This window comes from Hylobates moloch, unplaced genomic scaffold, assembly GCF_009828535.3.
Source record: "Hylobates moloch isolate HMO894 unplaced genomic scaffold, HMol_V3 SCAFFOLD_5, whole genome shotgun sequence".
Taxonomy (NCBI): Eukaryota; Metazoa; Chordata; class Mammalia; order Primates; family Hylobatidae; genus Hylobates; species Hylobates moloch.
Window position 1 is genome coordinate 61,879,268 of NW_026652280.1, and position 27,537 is coordinate 61,906,804.

Consider the following 27,537-nt stretch of genomic DNA (forward strand, 5'->3'; position numbering starts at 1 on the left):
TTGCCCAGGCTGCCTGGAGTGCAGTGGCGTGATCTCGGCTCACCGCAACCTCCGCCTTCCGCATTCCATCAATTCTCCTGCCTCAGCCTCCGGAAGAGCTGGGATTACAGGCATGCGCCACCACGCCCGGCTAATTTTGTACTTTTAGTAGAGACGGGGTTTCTCCATGTTGGTCGGGCTGGTCTCGGACTCCCGACCTCAGGTCATCCGCCCGACTCGGCCTCCCAAAGTGCTGGGATTACAGGCGTGGGCCACCGCGCCCGGCCTGTAACTAACTTTTCTACCGAGGCCAATGCTTAGACAGGCTCCCTGCTGCTGTCAGAGCGAGTTGGGAATAGGACAGTACTGCATCCTGTCTCTGCACCTGACCTTAATGAGGGATGTGTGTGCCCTGTCATTCAGTGCTCTCTGGGTAACCTCTAGGTTCCACATGAATAGATTTGGTTAGTAATGTGGGATTGGTTGGAGAGCAGCTGCTGAGTGTTTGTATCATTTGTTAGGCCTCAGGAACTCCCATGACATGAAGATGTCCAGTGGAAACTTGGAGCCAAACCTTCTTTGGAAAGGACTCTGCCAGAGCCAGGCCCGCCATACGTGCCTTTGCAAGTCATGGCTAAGGACTTAACTGCTATGAGTGGAGGTAGTGTGATTATATGAAGCATCATCACAAATTTACTTCTTTAATAAACCTGCTGCTATTCAGGAAGGGCATTCTCATATTCCCTTTGTACTTCTCCTCAGTGTCAGGCCCAGGAAACTGCAATGGGATACCAAAAAGGTATAAATGTGAGCAATGTCATCACCAACAATCTTGGTTTTTACTTGGGCTGCAGGTTCCCAGGTCTTCAAGGGGAATGCTGCTTATTGAAGATTTCATGCTCTGTACCAGTGGTGCAAAGTCAATTAGCACTCCAGTGAATGATTTTTCTGTCTCTCTTTTTTTTTTTTTTTTTTTGAGACAGGGTCTCACTCTGTTGCTCAGGCTGGAGTGCAGTAGTGCCATCTCAGCTCACTGCAACCTCTGCTTCCCGGGTTCAAGTGATTCTTCTGCCTCAGCCTTCCAAGTAGCTGGGATTACAGGCATGCACCACCACACCTGGCTAATTTTTGTATTTTTAGTAGAGACAAGTTTTCTCTATGTTGGCCAGGCTGGTCTCAAACTCCTGGCCTCAAGTGATCTGCCCACCTCGGCCTCCCAAAGTGCTGGGATTACAGGTGTGAGCCAGCTCGCTCAGCCCAGTTAATGACTTTTTAAAAACATGCCCAGAAATATATACTAATCCCATCCAGAAGTCAACTCCCAGAGGTGGATTTACTTTGAAGCAAATGAAGCTTAAATTTCAGGGTCTCTCACTACCCAAATCCCAGCAAGACCTTATGTCCTAGCTTCTACCGCTAATTTATTTATTTAGTTTGTAAAGAGTGCCCTCCAAGTTGTATCAGCTTCATGCCGACAAAACCTGACCCTGACCCTGTTTACTGCCATTTCCAGTCATCAGTTATCTGCTAACTGATTGTCCAAGTTTCAGCTTTACCCAGGGCAAATCTTGCTCTCAGAAGTATGGTTAACTATTTTCCTAGTTGTCTCCCAGTTCTTTTTTTTTTTTTTTTTTTAGCTCAGTTGCCCAGGCTTGAATGCAGTGGCGAGATCAGAGCTCACTGCAGCCTTGTTGTTCGTTTGTTTTAATATTTATTTTTCACTTAGCTTGCAAGGCAAGGAGACTGTCTGTGAAATGCTCTGGTCTGTCCCTCATGGGAGAATGTACGATAAAGAATGGAGTCACTAGGACTGATGCTTTGCACGGGGCTCGAGGGAGTTGTTCTCTCCAAGAGCACTAACGGAGGTACAGGGACGAGAGGAGGCTCATCCAGTACTTCTGGAGAGGAAGCTTGTCTCTGTGTCTACCCTTTTGTTTGAAATGAGCCCCTAGGACATAAACTTCACATGTAAAGGATGCAAATATTTCAAAGCCACCTGCAAAGGGTTTGGGGATCAACTCTACTGCTTCTCAGCTCTGTTAGTGAGGATCACTGGAAATGGACAGTATTTCTATTTTTGAATTTAACTGGAATTTGAAGGGTTGACAGTTTGGTCATCTCCTATTTTTCTTTTTGTTTTTGTTTTTGTTTTTAATTACTTTTTTTTCCAGATCAACAGAGCACAATGTAAGGAGGCTAATCTCTGAAGTTCAGCTCTGCTTTTGTGAAATCACATCACTTTTGCTTAATAACACCATCAGCGGTATGTGGCCGGGTTTTTATTCAAGTTGCTGTGTACTTAACAGAATAAATAAATGCTTAGGAATTGAATGTTTATCTCCCAGAAGCTACTTTGTATCCTTTTGATAATCATCTTTAATTCTAATTTTTTTAAAGTGGGAAAACACAGATAGGAAACTGTGTAATAAACACATTTATTCAACAAAGGCCTCTAATTATTCATTTATTATTGATACCTTTTAATTCATGAAAGAAGAAATACTTTTACTAATATTTCTTGCAGCTGAAAATTTGTTATTGTTTGTGCATTTCTATAGGAAAGTTTGGAATTTTTGTTTTGAGATGGGAAGTAATTGGTTAAGAAGAAATGTCCCTTTAACAGGCCAAATTGTGCAACTCTATAGTCACAGAGTGATTGCTAACTTACTTTTCCATTTTAAAGCTTATAAATTGATTTTTTAAACTTCATTTTTATAGAAATATGTTTCCACAGTTCTCATCTATAAATTATTTGCCCTGATAATTCATAGCCAGCTTTGATTTTTATTCTTTGGTTTTCAAACTCAGAAGCCCTGAAAAGAGTTTACATACATAGAAAAATTGTAAGTAAATCCAAAATCATCAAAGACAGATTAAGATTACAAGTAAAAACTCCCCAAGTGCTCCTTAAGAACAACCTTAGAAGCCGGGAGCGCTGGCTCACTCCTGTAGTCCCAGCACTTTGGGAGGCCGAGGTGGGCAAATCACCTGAGGTCAGGAGTTCAAGACCAGCCTGGCCAACATGGCAAAACCCCGTCTCTACTGAAAATACAAAAATTAGCCAGGTGTGGTGGTATGCACCTGTATTTCCAGCTACTTGGGAGGCTAAGGCAGGAGAATCGCTTGAACCCGGGAGGCAGAGGTTGCAGTGAGCCGAGATTACATCACTGCATTCCAGCCTGGGTGACAAGGCAGGACTCTGCCTCAAAAAAGAAAAAAAAAAAAAGAATAACCTTAGAGAGTTAATTGGGTTTATCTTGTCAGCTACCTCCACAGTGCTAGGCAGGCATCTGATCAACATTAGAAATAATAGAAAAGAAAGGAGAAGGACGCAGACACTCAGGGTGACGTGACATTCATGCAGTGTTTATATTGCAACCTAAGGTGCATTTACCACCACTCCCGAAAATAAGAAAAAAGCATGCAAATACCTTCACCAGAGAGTAAAACTGAAATATCTTTTTTAATTGGCTCAATTATTTTCATACTTCTGCCGTCTATGGCAGATATTTGTGACATATGACAGGAAAGTTCTCAGGTTAGGGATCACAAAGTCATTGACAATTGCAATAGGATATATTATGAAGGAGGAAAAAGAGTGCTTATTCTTTATGGAAAGAAAATATCTCATGCCCCATGTTGGGTAATATCTGCCATCCAATTCTTTCTTTTGTTTGGTGTCAGAAAACACATTGATGCAACTTGCTTATGCTCTCTGGTAAAAAAATAAATAAATAAGAAAGGAAGAAAGGAAAGAAAGAAAGAGAGAAGGAAGGAAGGAAAGGAAGTAAGGAGAGAGAGAGAGAAAGAAGAAAGAAAGAAAGAAAGAAGAGAAAGAAGAAAAAAGAAAGAAAAGAAAGGAAGAAAGAAAAGAAAGAAAGAAGGAAGGAAGGAAAGAAAGAGGAAGATAAAGAAAGAAAAAGAAGGAAAAGAGAGAAAGAAAAAGAAAGAAAAGAGAGAGAAAGAAAGAAAGAAAAAGAAAGAAAGAAAAGAAAGAAAGGCACATTAAGGCCTCAGCTCACATGATGGGGAAGAGATGGGAGTTTTAGTTACAGCGAGTTTTGTAAAAGGCAGCATTTGCTTCCGATCACAAAATCCTGCCATGTTGTGTAAAGTTCAATGTTGGAAGTTAATTTTTACCTAACTTTTATCATCCGTAAGAGTTATAGACATAAATTTGGTATGTTGGTACATATGTTGACTAAAATGCAATACTTCATATAAAATAAAGATCCATTTGTGTAATAAGATCATAGAGTATTATCATGTAGCATATATATGCAAGACTGTTTTTTCTTCCTATGCAATTCATCTCAATACCCTTCTTCACTCTTTTGAAAACCTATACAATCTTGTAGATGTCTTCATTGACTCTTGCCTATGGTTGTTCTGTGTGTTTCCACTAGAGGTGAGCTTAACTGTGTGTAATGAATTCTGTTAGCTTTCATAAAGATAACATACCATGTGACACGAGGTTCTGGCCAGCCTGCTACGGAGCAATGCAATTTTACATTCTCCTTCTCCCAAACCGTGTGGGAGCGAGGTTTAATGATAAACTCAGGAGCATGGAGAAGATGGTCTTCATTCAGCTTAGCATGATATGCCTCGGTTTCTTCTAACTGAAAAAACAAATAAGCAAACAAACATATTACCAAAATACCAATAAATCAAAGTGAATTTTGGTGCTAAAATAACAAGTAGAAGGCAAAAGTTTTATTTTTCCATTTGGAAGCTTAATTTTGTGTAGAGAAAATGCACTCCCTTCTCCCTTTTAAGAACAGAGGTAGTTATTTGACATTTAACATTCTAAGCTTAAGTAACATCTTTGATTTCTTTTTCTTCCTTTTTTTTTTTTTTTTTTTTTTGGCCCAGGCTGGAGTGCACTGGTGCAGCCTGGCTCACTGCAGTCTCTGCCTCCCAGGTTCATGCGATTCTCGTGCCTCAGCCTCCCGAGTAGCTGGGATTACAGGCATGCACCACCATGCCTGGCTAATTTTTGTATTTTTAGTAGAGATGGGGTTTCACCATGTTGGCTAGGCTGGTCTCAAACTCTGTCCTCAAGTAATTCTCCTGCCTTGGCCTCCCAAAATTGCGATTACAGGTGTGAGCCACCACACCTGATCATATTTTACTTCTCCAAGGTGGATTTCTTAAGGCTCTTTAAAATCTTTAATTTCCTTAAAACCTAAAATTCCATGGAGTTTAAAACTATTGTTTGCTTTCTTTGACCTACATATTAATATTTTAATGTCTTTCTCCTTGTTTTCTTATGTTTTGTTTCTCCAAAAGACCACATAATCTTCATTTGAAACAAATCAGCCGGGTGCAGTGGCTCACGCCTGTAATCCCAACATTTGGGGAGGCCAAGGTGGGTGGATCACTTGAGGTCAGGAGTGCGAGACCAGCCTTGCCAACATGGCGAAACCCCATCTCTACTTAAAAAAAAAAGAAAGAAAGAAAAGAAAAAAAAAATGAAAATTAGCCGGGTGTGGTGGCACGTGCCTGTAATCCCAGCTACTTGGGAGGCTTAGGCAGAAGAATCGCTTGAACCCGGGAGGCGGAGGCTGCAGTGAGCTGAGACTGCACCACTGCACTCCAACCTGGGGGACAGAGTGAGACTCCATCTCAAAAAAAAAAAAAAATCTATATCTACACACACACACTCACACACATACACACACACCCCCTTATGACATGCATTTCCACCTTTGTAAGTTACTTTAAACTGTCTTTTCTTACTGTTTTCCTTAGGGACAGGTGTTCTGCCTTTTCTCGAATCACAACTTTCCTTGACTTCTTTTCAGAAGTTTCTTCCTGTTGAAGAGTGGATGTGGCCTGTTTGGAAACCACGGACTGCCTGGATGCCGTGGACTGCTTGGATGCTGTGGACTGCCTGGATGCCGTGGACTGCTTGGATGCCGTGGACTGCTTAGATGCCGTGGACTGCTTAGATGCTGTGGTCTGCTTAGATGCCGTGGACTGTTTAGATGTTGTGATTCCTTCCTCACTAGCAAGAAGATTCCTCTGGGCTATATAAGCAGCAGCTTCTTTAATTCTTTCTTCTTCTGTATCTGTAATTCCACTAACATGCTTTTGACTAAAACACAATAATGGCAAAATGTAGATGTTGTGGATGGCAGTGATAAGATTGAGTAATTTTACTAAGTTCAAAGTACCACACCTCAGACACTATATCCTACACCAAAAGAAAACCCGATATAGAAAAGAAGGTATATCAGAAGCTGACGCTTCATGTACAGAAGTATTCCTCGCCTTAACAAATAACAATAATAATAACACCTATAATGGCCCTGGTGCTTTTCACATACATTATCTTGTTTCATCCCCATACAAGCCTTATGAGATAAACTTTTTTTTTTTTTTATATGGAGTCTCGCTCTTGTTGCCCAGGCTGGAGTGCAGTGGTGTGATCTCAGCTCACTGCAACCTTGGCCTCCTGGGTTCAAGCAATTCTCCTGCCTCAGCCTCCCAAGGAGCTGGGATTACAGGCTCCTGCTACCATGCCCGGCTAATATTTTGTAATTTTAGTAGAGACAGGGTTTCACCATGTTGGCCAGGCTGGTCTCGAACTCCTGACCTCAGGTGATCCACCAGCCTTGGCCTCCCAAAGTGCTGGGATTATATGCGTGAGCCACCGTGCCCTGCCAAGATAAATTATTATTTCTGTTTTAAATATATCGTAACGAGGTTCAGATAAGTTAGATAACTTGGCCAAGGTTGTCTCATTGGTTGTCTTAGTGTGTTTAAACATGATTTTGTTTAAAATAAAAGATTATGGTTCCTTTCCAGAAAAACCATATTGTCAAATGAGATCTAGTTTGTGTGCCTGTGACCCTGATACATGAGTAGGAGCTTGATCTGGGTTCTGTCACTTTGCTGATGTAATGCATTGCCTGGAGTTGTTACATGTATGAATAAGTTCTGAATTTACATGAGGTTCCTTATGCCTACTGGGTTTCTTTCTAAGATAATACATATTGTGTGTGCATATACTATGTGTGTACCTATACTATATACTAAGAAATTATCAAACTTGTGATGGAAGTGGTGACGTTTATAAATGTAACTCGTTATTATTCATAATTGATGACAATAGTAAGGGACTGGTAACATCCCAAGTGCAATGCCTACTTGGCAGTTTATGATAGAATCTGTGCTGTGATTTATTCATATTGTTTAAAAATATTTGAATTATTTTAACGTATTTCAATGCCTTTTGTTGTAAACCCCCTCAAATGTTTTAGTGTGAGAGTGTATTGATTACATCGAAGATTCTCTTGACATCGAGTCTCCTTAGACCTCTTAAGTCAGAATCGTGCATTCTAAGAATGATTACTTCAGAATGTAAACAAATGCTGCCATTGTGTTAGCAAGTTCCTGACATCTAAATCTATGCCCCTTGCTGAGGAATAAGATTCCACATTTGCCAAGATTGGGGTTTCTCATGGACTATTCCTAAAACATCTGGCAGACGAGATGAGTCCACGTTGTTTCTGACTAAATGTAGTGAGTAAATTTTAAGTTTTTTTCTCTCTGTAAATATTAATAAGCTAATCCCTACTATGGACGTTAGTAATATGTCCATTATTATTTGGGGGGGAGGAGGAAGATGAAAGATTTTTAGCTTAGTGTCCTCACATAATAACCTCTCATTCTTTTTTGAACAAGATAGGAAGTGAATGAATTACTAACAATACAAAACAAACCATCAGGAGAATTTGCTTGGAATTCTCTATGGAAGTCAATATGCAATACAGAGATGTGAAATGAGCTTTGTGAGCTGTTTCAATTCATGTAATGATGGATCATATTCAGTGCTAGTCTTGCCCCAGGCTCCGAGTAAGAGAACTTTATGTTTAAGTTCTCATTACTACTGATACTGGATATGTTGGCACAGCTCTAGAGGGCCAAATGAAGTGATAGTCTCCTTGCCTTTTCCATTGACAAAGAAGCTAAACTTCAAAAAAAAACCTAATTATTTCACACGAGAACTCAACTACACTTAAAAAGTATGTTAGACCCAGGCAATAGGGATATTCTCCTTTAAGTAAACCCTTCTATAACCTGGACACAAAAGCAAAACTGTGAGGCTAACATGTTGACAAAAGTACACTACTACAAAGTAAAAATAAATTTAAAATCTCCCAGTACTCTGCGAATCTCTGACAGTCTCAATTCAAAAATCTCTTGTTGACACAAAGTTTACTCGATTTATTGGAATGTAAGTGGAAATTTCAGGTGCCATGCAGAGGAAATGGTATTTTCCAGAAGCGCACTGTGAGTGCAGAGGGCATGTCCACTGCATTCGCCAGGCTTATGTGGGACTTTCAATTCTTTCCCTCCCAGGCATGCAGCTTTCAGCAAGTCACTCTGCCATGATTTCCTTGTCCAAAACGTTGATATATTAATATCTCTGCAGGGTTGTGGGTTGTATGGAGAATTTAGCAAGATGGTTTATATAAAGCACCTTGCGTGAGTCCCAGCAAATAATAATAGACACTCAACAGATGTTCATTTCTTTTCCATCCTCTCCTCAAATTGTTAATACTGCCAAAACCACTGTGAAATGTTATTTTCGACATAGTAACAGAGTATAGGTGATGACATCATATAAGATATAATGGAGAACTAGAAATAAAGCCTAGAAGATCAATTTTTCTTCACATCTTTTTTTTTTTTTTTTTTGAGATGGGGTCTCACTCTGTGGCCCAGGCTGGAGTGCAGTGGCGTGATCTCAGCTCACTGCAACCTCCGTCTCCCAGGTTTAAGCGATTCTCCTGCCTCAGCCTCCCCAGTAGCTGGGACTACAGGTGCCCGCCACCACGCCCAGCTAATTTTTTTGTATTTTTAGTAGAGACCAGGTTTCACCATGTTAGCCAGGATGGTCTCAATCTCCTGACATTGTGATCCGCCCGCCTTGGCCTCCCAAAGTGCTGGAATTACAGGAGTGAGCCACCGTGCCTGGCCTCACATCTTCTTTTATCACAGTTTATTTGGTAAATGGTCACTTCTTGGGATTGGCCAGGAAGAGACAAATAGTTTGGTGTGGACACAGCAGGGAGAAGATGTTAGGAGTAAGAAGCTTCATTTTGTTCCCTGCCAGGTGGAGTCATGTCATGTAGGCTGGTGTTAAGCTGATGTGGTTTTTAAATGATTTTTTGAAACAGAGTGGGAAAAATACTGGAGACAAAAGACTTCACTGCTCTAGCCTACCATCTCTTATAAGGAATGCGAGTTACATTAAGCTACTGTGAAGAGGTCAAAAGGCTGGGCATGCATACTTAGCAGCGAAAGCGTGTTTGTCTGGAAAGTTCACTTAAAAAAATCAGAGATAGCAAAGATATCAGATAAAAAGCTAAAAACAGAATGTTATTTATCCCTTTACCTTCCTAATTGGGTTCAGAGCAATTATGACATTAGCCTCTGACACAAGTCAGAAAGGAACTGTCAGAGGGCAATGGAAAGAAAAACACAGGCAACAGAAGTAGGTCACCATCAATCACAACCAAATTATTTCCTGACTTCCAAGAGGATCTACTTTTCCATGACATTTGCTCTTAGAGGATGGCCTCATTTTGAGTGTCACCTGAGCTATGGGACTAACTCTCTGTTCAAAGAGAAATAAACAGGAGATGAACCAGAAAGTTCCTGCCGAGCTTCAATCTTGGTGTCCAGGACAAGTTTCCTTTCAAGAATTCCTTTGAATATTATTACTGCTCAAAAATAATGTTTATGTAATAAAGATAGAAATTGGCATCACACAGACTTGTGATTTAGTGATTATTTTGTTTGAAGTTTACCTCAAAGTAAATAGCAATCTATTTCCCATTGAACAAGGCATTCAAATTATGATGAGATTTTTTCCCCCAATGAATAATAATTAAAACCACACTGATAACCAAGATATTTTTCAGCTACCTAAACGTGTCATCTTGGGTGTTTTTTAAAAGTTCACCCAGGCCAGGTGTGGTGGCTCATGCCTGTAATTCCAGCACTTTGGGAGGCCAAGCAGGGAAGATCACTTGAGCCCAGGAGTTCAAGACGAACCTGGGCGATATAGTGAGACTCCATCTCTATAAATAATTTTTTTTAAAAATTAGCTGGGCGCAGTGACTCGTGCCTGTGGACCTAGCTACTTGGGAGGCTGAGGTAGGAGGATTGCCTGAGTCTGGGAGGTTGAGGCTGCAGTGAGCTATGTTTGTGCCACTGCACTCCAGCCTGGGTAACAGAGTGAGACCCTATCTCAAATACATAAATATATATATACATATATATATATATATATACAAGCAATAATAAAAATTCACCCAACATTTTGTAGTTTTTGAAGCTTTCTTTTTACTCTGGCTGTCCTGTCCAATCACTAGCATCCCAGGATCCACTTCCCATTCCAGCTAGTTTTATAAGCAGCATTAAGTTCTGATCATTCTTGTTTGTCATGTAGCCATCCTACGTGATGGCAAAATTTCTGAAAAGGAAGTCCCTTTTAACACAATTAACACATCTCTCTCAGTGCAGGGTTCCAAGCTTCCTCAGATCTTACTCAATCAGTATATAGTAAGTACTTAATAAAAGGTTAGCTGCTTTTACTATGATCTAACAAGTGCTCAATAAATGTTAGCTGCTATTTCTATAATCTGTCCACAGCAATTATGACTATAATCTGCTATTCCTATAGCACTTACTATATACTTCTTAATAATTAAAGCCAGGAAGAAAAAGCACACTCACCGTCCTGAGAAAATGGGTACCATGTAGTCACTGGGCAAATTTTCTTTCTCTTCTCCAGACAGAAGGCTGTGCTTGGCTCTCTTTGGTTTGGGGCTCAACTTGGATGAATAATCATCTAACAGCAGACTGGAATCTGTAAGTCTGAAATAAACCACCTAACATCAGACAGTAACAAAAAAAGGCATTTACAATATTCAAAATACTGATATAGGAAGTTTTAACTTGGGAGAAATTTTACCAAATCCTAGATCTCTAATGTTACAATTATCTCTTATCTTTACAATTAAAGTAGAGTTAGAAAGATTTCAAATAATGGATTCTATACAGACAGAAAAGAAAAATAGTGATAATAATTTTATGGCTACAGTAATTGCATGGCTTTTTCCCCCAACTTAAAGTCTCAAGGGAAAAGAGTGATGCTTTTATGATAGTTCTAAATGCCCTTTTGTGTTAATGTCATGTTGGAAATTTAGGCAGTCTATATAAATGGTTTTGATACATGGTGCATCCACATTCTTTTGGGAGCTTATTTAAAATGCACACTTTTCTAGATAGGTTCATTCTGATGTAGGACCGTTGGTTTACACTGAGACCTTTATGTATTATAGGCAACTCCTGCCTTTGAAGGGACATGGGGCTTATTAAATAATAGAGTTAATATATTTTATGGGAACACATGATGCCAATTGACTCAGTGATTCACAAGGGTGTGATAAAGAAGCCTTTGATCAGTTCTGTCTTCCTATGCACACTGGTACAAATGTGCACTTGGAGGTAGTTAGTGTTCTAATAAACCAAAAAATTGACTAGAGAAGTGGAAAACATGAGAGCAGAGATAGCAGAGGAAAAGGACTGATGAAATGAAAAGAATAGTCTTAATTTATATAGTTCTTGAATGAAATGAAATGCATTTTTATACAAACATACACAATTTGGCATAAACTTCAGGAGTTCATGAACTCCCTGAAGTCAATCCATGAACTTGGGGCTAAAAGTCCCTGATCTACACAGTAAGGAAAGATGTTAACAATAGGGGTCTGTATGGGAACTCTCTGCACGATCCTTGTAATTATTTTGTAAATTTGAAACCATTCTTAAAAAAAAAAAAGTTAATATATTTTTTAAAAGCCCCTGTCTAGAGAATCTCTAAAGACAAGGTGAATAGGGGTACTGTGGCATGGGAAAAGCCAAGCTGCCCATTTGAAATAGAAAAACCTTCCAAACCATCCAAACCTTGACCATTTCCTAATCTTTGAAAATCATTTGAAAAAGCATAAGGGATTACCTAATCAAAAGCAGAAGAGAGGCCAAGCACATACATGGTACAAAATGGATATATGACGATGCGAGAAAACAAGCAGCACAGGGCTTTGACATGCAGAGCAGGCAGCGGCCCCTTGAATCCTCCGGGGAGGTCGCATGGAAATGGCCAAACTCTTCCTTCCCCACTATCTACCCCCCTCCCTCAGAGGGGAATATTCATCTCTTTTTCTATGATGAGCATTAAAACTAAAGGTTAGAACTTTGAATTCAAGCTTGTGGATTGGTTACCAACTGGAAGCCAGGGTGACATTTGTTCCTGGCCGGCTGTCCTGGGCAGCAGCAAAACGACTGCATTCTATACCCCAGCAGGTCACAGAGTACAGTCTGTGCTTATACAGGTCTAAGTTTAAAGTGGTATTTTCCCTCACCTCTTTATTCCATTAGCATCCCAAATAACATACTTATGGGGCTTAAGAGTTTCATTTTTTCCCCCGTTTCTAGAACAGTTGAATTTCCAATTTCTCTCCTGTTTTTCTGCTTTTGCTTTTCTCTCTTTACTTCCATTCTAGTGGCTACAGTCATATTCTCATGAGCTCATTATTTCTTGACATTTATTTACATCAAAATAGCTATGATTTGTTATTCTTTTCATTGCATTGCTCCTTTTTCTGTCATTTATCCTGTAAGACAAATTCTTAAGATAGTGCATTTATTACATAGAATGTGCCATAATATGAGTATTCCATTCTCACAAGTAAATCACAGGAGCTGTTTTTTTTTTTTTCTTGTATGTGCTTTCAATGTAGGAGCTGATTTTTAATAGTTGAACTTTATGCTAAAGACTCATGGCACTTTCATCAGCTTCCACTTCATATTTCATTTGGAACAGAAGAATTTTTAAAAAGCATTATGATGTTGTGTTATATAGTACTGCTTAGAAAACGCAAGATCTCCACTTTTATTATGCTAATATTTCTTCAAGCCTTTGATTTCTAATAAAGAGTATTGAAGAATTAGATGTTAAAATACCATGCGAACTGATGATTTAGTAATGCTAAGACATTTATTTATTGAGGCTAGCAAACAAAACTAAATCAGATAGACACAAACTTTAAAGAAAGTGACTGTGCTATAATAAGCATAATTATCTTAAGAAAAACCATCCATAGTCTATTTTGTCATGATCCATGAACTCTGAAGTCCAACAACTTACTCTATCAAATTTTAAAGCTGAATAATGTTTCTAGAGGAGTTACATAGAATATGTAGATTTTAAATTTCTTTGATCTTAAATCAAAGAGCTAAATAAGGGCTTGCTAACCCCTTGGGCTTTTACGTATTTAAATTTTGAAAATAGGCCAACAACTCAGTTTCTGAGTAGATACCAAACTTAATATGTATGGATTGCTGTCAGTCTTTACCTATTAAAACTACATGTAGTGTTTTGTAATGTACTTAGCTTAAATCTTGAAGCTTTCTGAATTTTGATGAAAGCAATCAAATTAAGCAAAAGGCAAGGGTTAATTGTGTGTGTGCGCAGGTATCTATGAGCCTGCAACTGTATCTATATCTAGGTACATCTTTTTGTACTCCCCCACCAATTATGCTAGTCCTTGTTAATATGTCTACAGTTAACAGATTTTAAATACATATCCTAGTGTGTAGGACATTATCACATACATCTATGACTGGTAGCACCACAGGGAAGAGATGTAGCCAAGGTACAAAATGTACTCTCCAGAAATATTCCAGGAACTCAGAAGTAGACTTACACCTGCATCTAATTCAAATACTGAATAGAAAATATTATAACCCCCTGCTTGTTCAGCTTCATAACAGGAAAAGCAAGAACAAAACCATTTATAGAATCTCAGAGCTGAAAGAGGACTCGGGGATATTTATACCAGGCCCTTGATTTGACAGATGTGGAAAGCAAAGCCTGGAGAGTGTTTGCACCTCACCCATGCTCACACAGTGAGTTGGTGGTGAACTGGGACTAGCATTCATCTCTTCTTGATTTTCAGGTTAGTGTTCTTTACACTATACCAGTCATCTCCAACTTCTTTTTTTTTTTTTTTTTTTTGAGACGGAGTCTCACTCTGTCGCCCAGGCTGGAGTGCAATGGCGCGATCTTGGCTCACTGCAACCTCTGCCTCCCGAGTTCGAACAATTCTCCTGCCTCAGCCTCCTGAATAGCTGGGATTATAGGCGCACACCGCCATGCCCGGCTAATTTTTGTACTTTTTAGTAGAGACGGAGTTTCGCCATGTTGGCCAGGCTGGTCTCAAACTCCTGATCTCAGGTGATCCGCCTCCCTCGGCCTCCCGAAGTGCTGGGGTCTCCAACTTTTATGATCAAGTACTCTCAATTACAAAAAATTGGGGGCGTACTACCTATATATGTTTATTTGTAAGTTCTATCCATATACTACTGTATAAATAGTCTCATTTTATGAAGCATTCAACCAATAGAAAAACACTAAAGACCACGCTTGATTTTTTTTTTTAAAAAAGAAGTGTTAAGGCCGGGCGCGGTGGCTCACGCCTGTAATCCCAGCACTTTGGGAGGCCGAGGCGGGCGGATCACGAAGTCAGGAGATCTAGACCATCCTGGCTAACATGGTGAAACCCCATCTTTACTAAAAATACAAAAAATTAGCTGGGCCTTGTGGCGGGCGCCTGTGGTCCCAGCTACTCGGGAGGCTGAGGCAGGAGAATGGCGGGAACCTGGGAGGCAGAGCTTGCAGTGAGCCGAGATTGCGCCACTGCACTCTGGCCTGGGGGACAGAGCGAGACTCTGTCTCAAAAAAAAAAAAAAGAAGAAGTGTTACTATTTCGTTCTATACTCCAATGGCTTGCCTTTGTGGACTCCCCAGTTTGCAGACCATAAAACCATGTCATACTGCCCATGATGACTTTGATGTTGATTTGCTCTCCCTGAATGTATTCACCTAAATTGAAGTTATGAAATCATCAGTTACAGCTAAAAATAAAGCACAAAAAAACTCATTAAACTGAACATAAGTAAAATGCTGGCCCCTTAAAGTTATGTTTATAATCACCATATAATTTGGGGAAATTGTTCCAGGTTCACTAGGATGAATAAATGTGTTCATGCTTATGAGAAGTATAGATCTGCTTAATGGCTATGTTACTTTCTGAAAACATTCTGACAGCCTATGAGCACGTTTCAGAGAAAGGATGAACTGTGGGCATTGTCTCCGCTGACTGTGCTACCAAAGCCAGCATTACCCATCCCTATGTATTCAGGGTTAGGCTGCATTATTGGTTTCTCTGTCTTTCCCACTGCCTATGACTACTCCAGAAGAGGGATGGTCTCAGTGATCTTTATATTCTCAGCACTGTGCCTAGTGCCTGACATAACTCAATAAATGTTTATTAAATGAAGTGAAATAAAGATTTATGACCAGGCGCAGTGGCTCACACCTGTAATCCCAGCACTTTGGGAGGCCGAGGTGGGTGGATCACGAGGTCAGGAGTTCACGACCAGCCTGGCCAAGATGGTGAAACCCTGTTTCTACCAAAAATACAAAACTTAGCTGGGCGTGGTGGCAGGCGCCTGTAATCCCAGCTACTAAGGAGGCTGTGGCAGAGAATTGCTTCAACTCGGAAGAGGGAGGTTGCAGTGAGCCAAGATTGCACCACTGCCCTCCAGCCTGGGTAACAGAGGAAGACTCCGTCTCAAAAAAAGAAGAAAAAAAGATTTATTCTCCTGTAATAAAACCCTAGCTCAAGGATTCTCAACCCTGGTTTCACATCAGAATCAGCTGAGGAATGATTAAAAATGACTGATGCAGAGGTGGGACTTCCAGTATGGTGGAAGGAGTAGTTCCTCAGTTCCTCTCCCCAAAGCAGTGATGATATACAACACATTGTCAAAAATAACCAGTCAGGGCTCTGAAAATCAATCAAAGGCATACACTACACTGAGAATTGGCTATTCATAGAACAAACAAACAACTGAACTTCATGTATGAGCAGCGGGAGTCTGCGTGTCATTCCTGCCTAGGCTTCTCCCATCCCTTACCCCCAGCTTAGTCCATAAGGTAGTTCAACCAAAATGAGAAAAGGCATGAAAAGGAGCAGCCAGGGAAGACTGACTTGATTTGGGGCACAATATGATAAAACCCCACATCCAGCAGCACTGTGAATCACAGTAGCAATCTAGGTGGCAAACAAACAAGGGAAGACCAGCAGCTCAGCTAGCCTGAGGTTACAGTCAGGCTTGGGGCAAGCAGCAGATTGGTAGATCAGCCAGAAATTTACCAGGAAGATCTGGAAAATAAGGTAGTCACAGGGTCCTTCATAAGCTCTCCATACATATATGTGTGGGAAAAATTGGAGAGGGCCAAGTTTTCCACACATCATTGGCTGACTGTAGTCCTGTGAACGTGTGCAGAGGACAGGCAAGAGAGCCTGGAATTAAGCAAAACCAGACTTACTTAAAAATTACCTGCACACAGGCTGTGCACGGTGGCTCACACCTGTAATCCCAGCACTTAGGGAGGCCGAGGTGGGTGGATCATGAGGTCAAGAGATCAAGACAATCCTGGCCAACATGGTGAAACCCTGTCTCTACTAAAAATACAAAAATTAGCTAGGCACGGTGGCGCATGCCTATAGTCCCAGCTACTCCGGAGGCTGAGGCAGGAGAATCACTTGAACCCGGGAGGTGGAGGTTGCAGCAAGCTGAGATCGCGCCACTGCACTCCAGCCTGGGCGACAGAGTGAGACTCCGTCTCAAAAAAAAAAAAAAAAATTACCTGCACACTTTAACTGTGTTCCCCAACACACACTCAGATCTACTGCCAGAGGGTGGAAGATTTACTGTCTTGAGCTGTTTGGGCACAATGTCTGACCACTCATTGGCCATTAATCTACACAAACACAGTGTGATTCCTAGGAATTCAGGCTTAAAAATGAGAACAAGAATTTAAAAAACAAAAACAAAGCTGAGCAGACACACCTGCAGCCACACAGTAGTTAAAGAGATTCTACAAGTATGTCCAGCCAAATTATTAAACAAAACTGAGATCACACCACTGCACTCCAGACTGGGCAACAGAGCGAGAGTCCAGCCAAAAACAAACAAACAAACAAAAAAAAACCCAAAAAACAAAAAACAAAACCAAAATACAGCAACAACACACTCTGAGGAAAATTCAGAATTCAGAATTATAACAATATATTATCTGACATATCCCATTTTTAACAACAATAAAAGTTATGAGACATGCCAAGAAATAGGAAAATGTAACCCACACCAATGGGAAAATAGTAGTAAACAAAAATTGCCTCTGGGTTGTCCTTGATGTTGGGTTTAGCAGACAAAGACTTCAAAGCAGCAATTATAAATATGTTCAAAAACTGAAGGAAACCATGTTTAAAGAGTTAAAGGAATGTATTACAACAATGATTCAACAAATACAGAATGTCAACAAAGAAATATAAACTATAAAATAAAATCAAAGGACACTCTGGAGTTAAAAAGTACAATAACAAATGAAAATTTCTTAGAGGGACTCAACGGCAGATGTTAGATAAGGGAAGAAAGAATCAATAAAGTTGAAAATAGAAATTACCCATTCTAAAGCAAAGAGATAAAAGAATAAAGAAAAATTAAAAGAGCCTCAGAAACCTGTGAGACAATGTCAAACATACTAACACATGAGTAATGGCAGTGCCAGAAAGGGAAGAGAGAGAGAAAGGGCAGGAAAATATATCTGAAGAAATAATAGACTAAAGCTTCCAAAATTTGATGAAAATACTAATCTATGGATTCAAGATGCTCAAAAAACCCAAGTAGAATAACACAGAAAAAGATACATAGACCTGGAAATATCGAACTCAAACTGTTGAAAGTCAAAGCCAGAGACAAACCTTGAAAGCATCAAGAGTAAAATGATTCTTTACACACAGGGGAACAATAATACTGTTAATAGTAGACTTCTCATCAGGAAAAATGGCACTGACATGACATATTTAAGTCCTGAAAAACAATGTTAATCAAGAATTCTATATCCAGCTGGGCACAGTGGCGCATGCCTGTAATCCTAGCACTTTGGGAGGCTGAAGGGGGTGCATCACTTGAGGTCAGGAGTTTGAGACCAGCCTGTCCAACATGGTGGAACCCTGTCTCTACTAAAAATACAAAAATTAGCCGGGCATGGTGGTGCACTCCTGTAATCTCAGCTACTCAGGAGGCTGAGGCAGGAGAATCGCTTGAACCTGGGAGGCAGAGGTTGCAGTGAGCCAAGATCATGCCACTGCACTCCAGCCCTGGCAACAGAGTGAGACTCTGTCTCAAAAAAAAAAAAAAAAAAGACTAAAGGTAATTTAATTGTAATTTAAACCCACACAAAAAGATGGAGAACAACCAGAAAGTAAATAATTGGGTAAATACAAAAGACAGTGTGTGTACATACACACATACACACATGTATATGCACATACATGTATATAAGTTTATACATACATATGTATATAAATTTGTATGTATATAAGCTTATACACATATATGTATGTAAATTTTTATGTATATATTCTATTAAATTCTTTTTTTTTTTTTGAGACAGAGTCTTGCTCTGTCACCCAGGCTGGAGTGCAATGGCATGGTCATAACTCTGTAACCTCGACCTCCCGGGTTCAAGCCATCCTCCCACCTCAGCCTCTCAAGTAGTTGGGACTACAGGCACACATCACCATGCCCAGTTAATTTCTGTATTTTTTGTAGAAATGGGATTTCACCATGCTGCCCAGGCTGGTCTCAAATGCTTGAGCTCAAGTGAGTCACCCACCTCGGCCTCTGAAAGTGCTGGAATTACACATGTAAGCCACTGCACCCAGCCTTCTCTTAAATTATTTAAAAGATATAATATTGTATAAAATACTCATTGCCTTGTGTTGTTGGGCTTACAACATTCATAGTTGTAATATACTTGCCAATAGTGCAAAGGAGGGAGAAGGAAATGAAGCTATATTAGAGGAAAGTTTCTATGTTTACTGGTATTCAGTGAGTATATATTATCTGAAGTAGATAGAAATAAGTTAATATGTATATTGTAATTCCTAAGGCAATCCCTAGGAAAATAGCTCAAAGAATATGGTCAAGAAACAAAAGAATTAAAACAATACACTAAAAAGTTCCATTTAATACAAAATAAGGCAATAAAGGAGTAATTAAAGAGATATGAGATATACTAAAAAAAGTGGCAGACATAAATACAACCATATCAGTAATTTTATTACATGTAAATGGAATAAAAAACTCCAAGGAACAGGCAGAGGTTGTCAGACTGAATGGAAAAAAAAAGATTCAACTAATCCACTTATATGCTGCCACAAGAGGCACACCCTAAATTTAAAGACACATTTGTTAAAGTAAAAGGATAAAAAAGATATACCATGCAAATGGTAAGCTATATTAATATAAAACATAATATAGGCTGGGCGTGGTGGCTCACGCTTGTAATCCCAGCACTTTGGGAGGCCGAGGCGGGTGGATCGCGAGGTCAGGAGATCGAGACCACAGTGAAACCCCGTCTCTACTAAAAAATACAAAAAAATTAGCCGGGCGTGGTGGCGGGCGCCTGTAGTCCCAGCTACTCGGAGAGGCTGAGGCAGGAGAATGGCATGAACCCGGGAGGCAGAGCTTGCAGTGAGCCGAGATTGCACCACTGCACTCCAGCCTGGGCGACAGAGCAAGACTCTGTCTTGTAAAAAAAAAAAACAAAAAAACATAATATACTTTACATCAAGAAATATTATTAGAGACAAAGAGGAATATTTCATAATGATAAAATGGTCAATTTCTCAGAAAAACATAATAATTGTAAATGTATATACACCTAACAACAGATCCCCAAAATACATAAAGCAAAAATGACAGAATTAAAAGAAATATAAAACTGAAAAATAATAGTTGAAGACTTCAATATTCCACACTCAATAACTGATAGAACAACTAGATTTAAAAAATCATCAGGAACATAGAATACTTGCAAAACACTATCAATCACCTTGACGTGACTGATCTTTCTTGAGTACTTTACCCAAGGACAACAGAATACTTATTCTTTTCAACATTCTCAAGGAGGGTTCATATGGTAGTCCACAAAACAATCTCAATCAATTTAAAAGAGCTAGAATCATGGAAAATATATCCCCAGATAACAGAAGAATTAAACAAGAATCTACAATAGAAAAAAATTTAGAAAATTCTCAAATATAATAACCTATTGGTCAAAAAGAAATCACAGAGGAAATTAGAAAATACTTCGAGCTATATAAAAACAAAAGCACAACTTATTAAAATAAATGGGATACAGCTAAAGCAGTACTTAGAGGGACATACATAGCTTTAAGTGTTTATATTAGAAAAGAAGGTCTCAAACTAATAATTTAAGCTTCCATCATAAGAAGCTAGAAAAAGATAAAACTAAACACAAAACAAGCAGAAGGGCAATATAATAAAGATTAGAGGGGACATAAATGAAAAAGAAAACAGAAAAACAATAAAATTAATGAAACAAAAGTTGGTTCTTTGAAAAGATCATGACAATTAGTAAGGCTTTCGCTAAATTGACTATAAATAATAGAAGACACAAATTATTAAAATCAAGAATGAAAGAAGAGACATCACTAACAACCTTATAGGAATTAAGAGGCTCACAAAGAAATAATGTAGATGCCTTTATGCCAACAAATTAGACAACTTAGACAAAATACGAAAATTCCTATAAAGACTCAAATTACTAAAGCTAACTCAAGAACAAATTACAAAATCTGAAGAGATCAATAACAAGTAAAGAACTCGAATTGGTAATTTAAAATTTTCCTGCAATGAAAAGTCCATGCCCAAATAGCTTCGCTAATGAAGTCTATCAAATACTTAAAGAGATAATACCAATCATTTCTCTCTTTTTTTTTCCAAAAATAGAGAAGGGAACACTTTCCAACTCATTCTACAAGGTCAGTATTACATGATATCAAAGCCAAACAAAGACATTATAATAAAAGGAAACTACAGACCAATATCCATCATAAATAGAGACACAAAAATCCTCCATAAAATATTAAGAAATGGAATCCAGCAACATATAAAACCAAGTGAAGATTACCCCAGAAATGCAAGGTTGATTTAACATATGAAAATCAATCAGTGTAATATACCATATTAATAGAATAAAAAGCAAAAACCATACTATCATCTCAATAGATGCAGAAAAAGCACTTGACAAAAGTCAGCATTCTTATTAATAACTCTCAATAGAATAGAAATAGAAGGGAACTTCCTTAACCTGATAAAGGTCATCTATGAAAAATCTACCCCTAATATCATACTTAATGGTAAAAACCAAATATTTTCCTCTTAAGACTGAAACAAGGCAATGATCTGTTCTTGCCACTTTTGTTCAACATTGTAGTGGAGGTTCTAGTCAGGGTAATTAATTTTTTAAAAATTGAAAAGATGTAAATCTACCTTTTGTTATAGATGATATAATCCTATGTGTAGAAAAATCCTAAAAAATACACACAAAAATTGTTAGTACTAATAAATGAGTTCAGCAAGGTCATAGGATATAAAATCAAAACACAAAAATCAATTATATTTCCATATACTAGCAATGAATAATCCAAAAATTAAATTAAGACAACTCCATTCACAATAGCATCAAAGAGAATAAAATACTAAGGAATAACTTTAACAAAGAAGTATAACACTTGTACATTGACAATTACAAAACATTATTATGAAAAGTGAAAGAACAACTAAATAAATAAGTATTTCATGTTCATGGAATGGAAAACTCAACATTATTAAAATGATACATTGTTTTCAAAATTGATTTACAGATTCAACATGATCCTAATCAAAATCCCAGTAGACTTTGTTCTTTGTAGAAATTGACAAGGTGATTTTAAAATTTATATGGAAATACGAAGGAACTACATAGGCAAACAATACTGTAAAAGAAGAACTAAGAGGACTTACATTCACCAGTTTCAAACTTTTTATAAAGCAACAGTAGCACTATGGTACTGGTGTAAGAACAAGCATATAGATTAATGGAACAGAACTGATAGTCCAGAAATAAACCTCTACACTTATGGTCAATTGATTTTTGGTAAAGGTATCAAGAAATTTAATGGGGGAAGGGATAATCTTTTTAATAAACGGTGCTGGGGCAATCAGTGTATTGTACACCCATATGTGAAAGGAAGAATTTAGAGCTTTACTCAATATTATACAAAAAAAGTTACTTCAAAATGCATCACAGTTCTAAATGTAAGTGCTGAAATGATAAAACTCTTAGAAGAAAAGATCAGAGAAACTCCCTAAGGTGTTGACTTAGTCAAAGAGTTCTTAGCTATCATACCAAGAGCATGATTTGAAAAGAACAAAATTGTTGAACTGAACTTCATCAAAATTAAAAACTTCTGGTCTTGGAAAGACACTGTGGTAAAGAGAAGGAAAAGACAAGGCACAGAATATGAGAAAGTATTTGCAAACATATCTAATAAAGGACTTGTATCCAAACCATTTAAATAACTATGACAACTCAATAAGAAAAAAATCCAATTAAAAAATGGGCAAAAGATTTGAATAGGCATTTCACTAAAGAAGATACAGAAATGGCTGCTAAATGCAAAAAAGATGGTTAACAAAATTGGTCATGAAGCAAATGCAAATCAAAACCACAACAAAACTCTAATATACACACATTATAATGGCTATAATAAATAAGACAGAAAATAATAAATGTTGGCAAGGATGTGGATAAACTAGAATCCCCATACATTTTTGTGGGAAGGTAAAACAGTACAACCACTTTGGAAAACCATTGGGTAGTTTCTTATAGAGTTAAATGTAAACTTAGCATACAACCCAGCTGGTATTTCAGAAAGTGCATGAGAAAGTTTATTTCAAACATTATTGAACAATCTCCTTGTTCAATCATTCACAATGTATATATATAACATGTTATATGTTATAATACCACTGAAATCCTCACAGGTTTATTTCTTAACATTCTGTAGCAATTTCATTTATTCGACAAAAAAAAAATTATTGAGTATCAACTGTGTGCAAAATACTGTGATCGGCACTGGAGTAGGAGTAGGATACAAAAATAAATGTAAAACCCTTATCTTCTGAGAGCTTTACGGTCTAGTAAAGGAGTAAATATATTATGTCAATCAAGGAAGAAAGGATGGAAGAACACAAAGAAGGAAGGCCAGTAACCGTAAAGGCCAGTGCAAACAAAATGTGACTTTACACACTCGAGAGCGAGTTTCTGTCTGGGGTTATCAGGGAATCCTTTGTGGAAGAGCTGGACATTGAAAGATGGCTAGGACATCCCAGGATGAAAAGCTCTGTTTTTAATGCTGACTTATCTATGTGTTGTCATTAGGCTTTACTGAGTGGCCACAAAAGAGCTGAATTCATTTTTTCTATTCTAACAATGTTCCTTTAAAAACTTCATCTTTACATATATATACAGCTCAGTACTGCTCACATACATGCAAAATGCTCAGCCGTTTATTGGAAGAGGGAAAGAGGCCATGTTTTTAAACTGTAGGTCAGCTTTTTCTGGGCCTCTTCTGGGCTGTCTTTGCTCCAGTTAGCAGCTCCTCCACAGGGCTTCAGCATCTGAATTAACGTCTCTCATCTTCAGGACCCTGTGCCGAGTCACTGGGAATTTGCATTCTCTTTTCTACTCTCTACTTTTCTGTCGGCCACAATTTCCTCTTTGCAAAACCTGAAAAATGATACTTTTCTTTGGACTTTTGTGAAAACATTGTTTTGGATCTACTTTTGATTGAGAGCAGCTTGGTTTTGTGCTCCTCCTTTGATAAAGGCAATTCCGACGGCCTAACACCTACTGATTCTTGATTCTCCCATTTCCCAATCTTGACACACATGGAGGTTTCAGGAGAACCTCAAAGTTCGCGGACAAGTAGGAAGCTGAAAAGAGTCCTCTTTTTGCTAATACACTTTTCAGGAACAGTTTCTTATGGTACAAACATGAATTTAGTTAAATCGACATGATCCTTGAAATTTACCCACAGGTAGCATCATAATAAATACTATGATGTTAAAATAAATAACTTTCCTTTGTATTTTAATTTTTTTTTGCATTATCTTACACTAATCTCTTCTGTTCGTTTTACTCTTAGCCACAGAAATATCTCGCTTTTAGTTTTTTTTTTTTTAACTATTTAAATAGGAATATAACCACCATTTTTTCATTTAATTTATTGCTTTATTTTTTTCGTGATTTAACTTTCCATTGATATGTAACATTTTATTTGCTTTTTCGGTAACTTTACACAGTTAGTGTATAGCCATGATATAAAAACAAATGCCCTAGGAATGTAAAATATTCATGTGTTCTAGAAAAGGTGGATGTGTAAAATTCTGAGAGAATTAAATATCTTATGGTTCTTATCTATATACATCCTTCAGTTTTTATTCACTTCTGACTATTCCATAAGTGAATTTAATCAGACTAGATTATGGTTTTTAAACAGGAGTAAAAGAGTTTACCCCATATTTCCTAGACATTATAGTATAAAGACACTTGACAATAGTATGAGGAGATGCCTTATGAAGTCTAAGGTTGTTTCTTTGTGAACTGAGGTGTCCAGGGTTGGTCAAAGCAGGTCTTATTAACTTATTTATAAAGCAGCCCAGACACCAACATCCCACTCTACTTTGGGACGGTCACTGGGGTTGACTAGACATTGCATGAAAGTTACCTTACTCTTGCTTTCTTGTTTCATCTAAAAGATGGCTGTGGGAAACCTCAAGCCTGTTGCAAAGGCACCCTTGGGCTTCCAGAGTCCAGAGGTCTCTCTGTGGAAGCTCAGTTACACCCCACTACCTGGCCAGTGCCGACTCTATGGAGGCCAAGGGCCTGCAGGGACAGAGCAAATGTTTCACCTCTGAGCCCAGGGAGGTAGCAGCTTTGCCTCTCCTCCGCCTCTGGCTGACCCATTCTACTCCACTCTAAGAAAGGACATGCCTTCCTTCTCACAGCATGATTCACCTGCCTAGGGAAGACTATGCCATTCTGGGTATATCTGGTGCCATCTCAACTTCATTTAGGCTGCATGAGAGCCTGATAAAAGAGTCAAGCACAGCAGGCAAAGAAGGAACCACGTCTTTCTGGGCCTCAGTCCACATATCTATGAAAGGAGGGGCTTAAATTATATGACCTTTTGGTCCTTTCTTGCTTTAACATTCCACAGTTCTATGGATCTATAAATTGCCAATTATGTGAACCTGTTGTTACCAGGAGTGAGAATCCTAGCTCTCTCTCCCTGTGTTTACAGCTGAGGGAGTTGGAGCAGGAGGCTGGTACATAGAGAGGACCACTCTTCTTGGATTTAGGGTTGGTCTTTGCGATTCAGAACATAATGCAACAGGCCGGGCATGGTGGCACACACCTGTAATCCCAGCACTTTGGGATGCCAAGGTGGGTAGATTGCCTGAGCTCAGGAGTTTGAGACCAGCCTGAGCAACATGGTGAAACCCCGTCTCTACAAAAAATACAAAAATTAACCAGGCATGGTGGCACACGCCTGTAGTTCCAACCCCTTGCGGGCTGAGAGGACTGAGCCAAGAGGATCTGCCTGAGCCCAGGAGGTGGAGGTTGCAGTGAGCTGAGATTGCACCACTGCACTCCAGCCGGGGCAACAGAGCAAGATCCCATCTATTAAAAGAAAAACATAATGCAACAGCCTTTTAAACAAAGTAACTCTGGCTTTTCTGCTTTCATAGATATTTCCCTCTGAACTTCTACCATAGAGGAAATAATGTGGCTCATCATTTTGTTGGTATTTAAATAGTGGAAGACAAACCCTAGAATATTGTATTGATTTTTGTTACCCATGAACTATGATGCTTTTTTCTTATATATAATAATTAAAATTTTATTTAGAGAAGAAGCAATAAAATCATTTCTAAAGGAAAAAAAGTAAAACCCTGATATATCAGCAACAATAGAGACAAGGTTTCACTATTTTGCCCAGGCTGGTCTGAAACTCCTGGGCTCCAGCAATCCTCCTGCCTTGGCCTCCTCAAGTGTTGGGATTACAGGCATGAGCCACTGTGCCCAGACTATCAGCAGCTTCCTAAGCAAATTTCATTTCCAGTAACAGTCAATTGGCTCAATATTTTTTGTTATGCAGATTCAGCCACTTCAGTCTCCAGATGGATTTGAGTCTCCATACAACTATGGTTATTTCAAGATGCTTTTCTTATTAAATACCAGAAAAACACTAACAAAAGAACAAGGCATTTCTTTGACACGATGTAGATGGAATCTGGGAAAATGGGGAACAAGTGAATGGTTTCACTGTCATCATACCACCTAAAGAGAATCTCAGAAGATTCACTGTATGCACAAAATCTCCACAGACCATTTCACAGCCTCAAAACTCCCTGGCTAAGGGTGCTGAGGAGCTCTGGGAGAAATCCGACGGAATTCAGAACTCAGCCATAACCAGTAGATCCTCACATCTGGCCACCGCTCACACATCCGCTCTTACTGCACATCTGGCCCTGGCTGGACTACAGCATTAGCCTCCTAACAAGGGAACTTGCTTCTGCAACAGTCACAGTGATGCTGTCACCACTGAGTCAGAGCATGTCGCTATTCTGCTCAAAACTCATGGATTCCTTCTTTAACTCAGAATATCAACTCCCTTCAGTGGCCCACAGGCCCTCCATGATCAGTCCTGCCCAACCCATCACCTTTCTGACATCCTCTCCACCTGCACTATCCATCACTCCCCCATTCCCTCGCATGGGCCTCGATGCTGTTCTGTGCTGTAAGGCCTTGCAGTGGCTGTCCCTGATGCCTGGTGTACCTTTACCCAGATAACCTCATGGCTAACTCTCTGAGCTACTTCATTTCTTTGCTCAGATATCACCTTCTCAACAAGGCCTGACTGCCCTCTTGAAAATTCTAACCTGCACTCCTGGCCCATGTCCCTGATCTCTCTTACCCTGCTCTGTTTCTTATTGTTTCTATAACATGTATTACCTTCTGGTATAAAATATAATTCTACTTAATAGAACAGAATTCAATACAATGTGCTCAGTAATTTATCCCAAGCACCTAGAGCAGTGCTTAGCGCTCAGTAAATATTTATTGAATGAATGACTCAGAATGCCTAAACCTGAGTGTTCCCCCTGTGCCAGCCACCACACTCAACATCTTACATGATTATCTCTTTCCGACCTCACAACATGAGGGACAGTCATTTTCCTCATTTTACAGAAATAGATATGTAGAAAATGACATGAATCTATAGCTCATAGCTGAGGTTAGGACACAAAAGTGTCCACAAGGCAGATTTCTTTGGTAACACATTTTGAAAGGATATTGGGGTAGGAGGTGGACCAAGCTTTCAAGTTCTCTGCTCTCTCTGCTGTGTTTAGTCGTCTCTATTTTTAGCATTGGTATCTTCTGCCTGAATTTTAACTGCTTTGAATGTTAGCATGGTCTTCACC

At 39.0% G+C, this 27,537-nt stretch overlaps 2 protein-coding genes across 3 annotated transcripts in view; one reads left to right on the forward strand and one right to left on the reverse strand.

Moving 5' to 3' along the window:
- The window catches only part of MYOM1 (myomesin 1), a 152,268-nt gene that overhangs the window by 119,812 nt on the left and 4,919 nt on the right, over positions 1-27,537 (reverse strand). For both annotated transcript variants that reach the window (XM_058438577.1, XM_032152705.2), the window contains exons 2-4: positions 10,732-10,872; positions 5,719-6,076; positions 4,441-4,598 (exon numbers count right to left, since the gene is read on the reverse strand). In XM_058438577.1, the coding sequence (XP_058294560.1) occupies positions 4,441-4,598; positions 5,719-6,076; positions 10,732-10,872 (657 nt within the window). The remainder of the gene's footprint in view (positions 1-4,440; positions 4,599-5,718; positions 6,077-10,731; positions 10,873-27,537) is intronic.
- The window catches only part of LOC116468711 (myosin regulatory light chain 12A), a 67,939-nt gene continuing 47,846 nt past the window's right edge, over positions 7,445-27,537 (forward strand). Inside the window, exons 1-2 of the mRNA XM_058438579.1 lie at positions 7,445-7,506; positions 10,790-10,866. The gene's annotated coding sequence lies outside the window, so the exon portion shown is untranslated. The remainder of the gene's footprint in view (positions 7,507-10,789; positions 10,867-27,537) is intronic.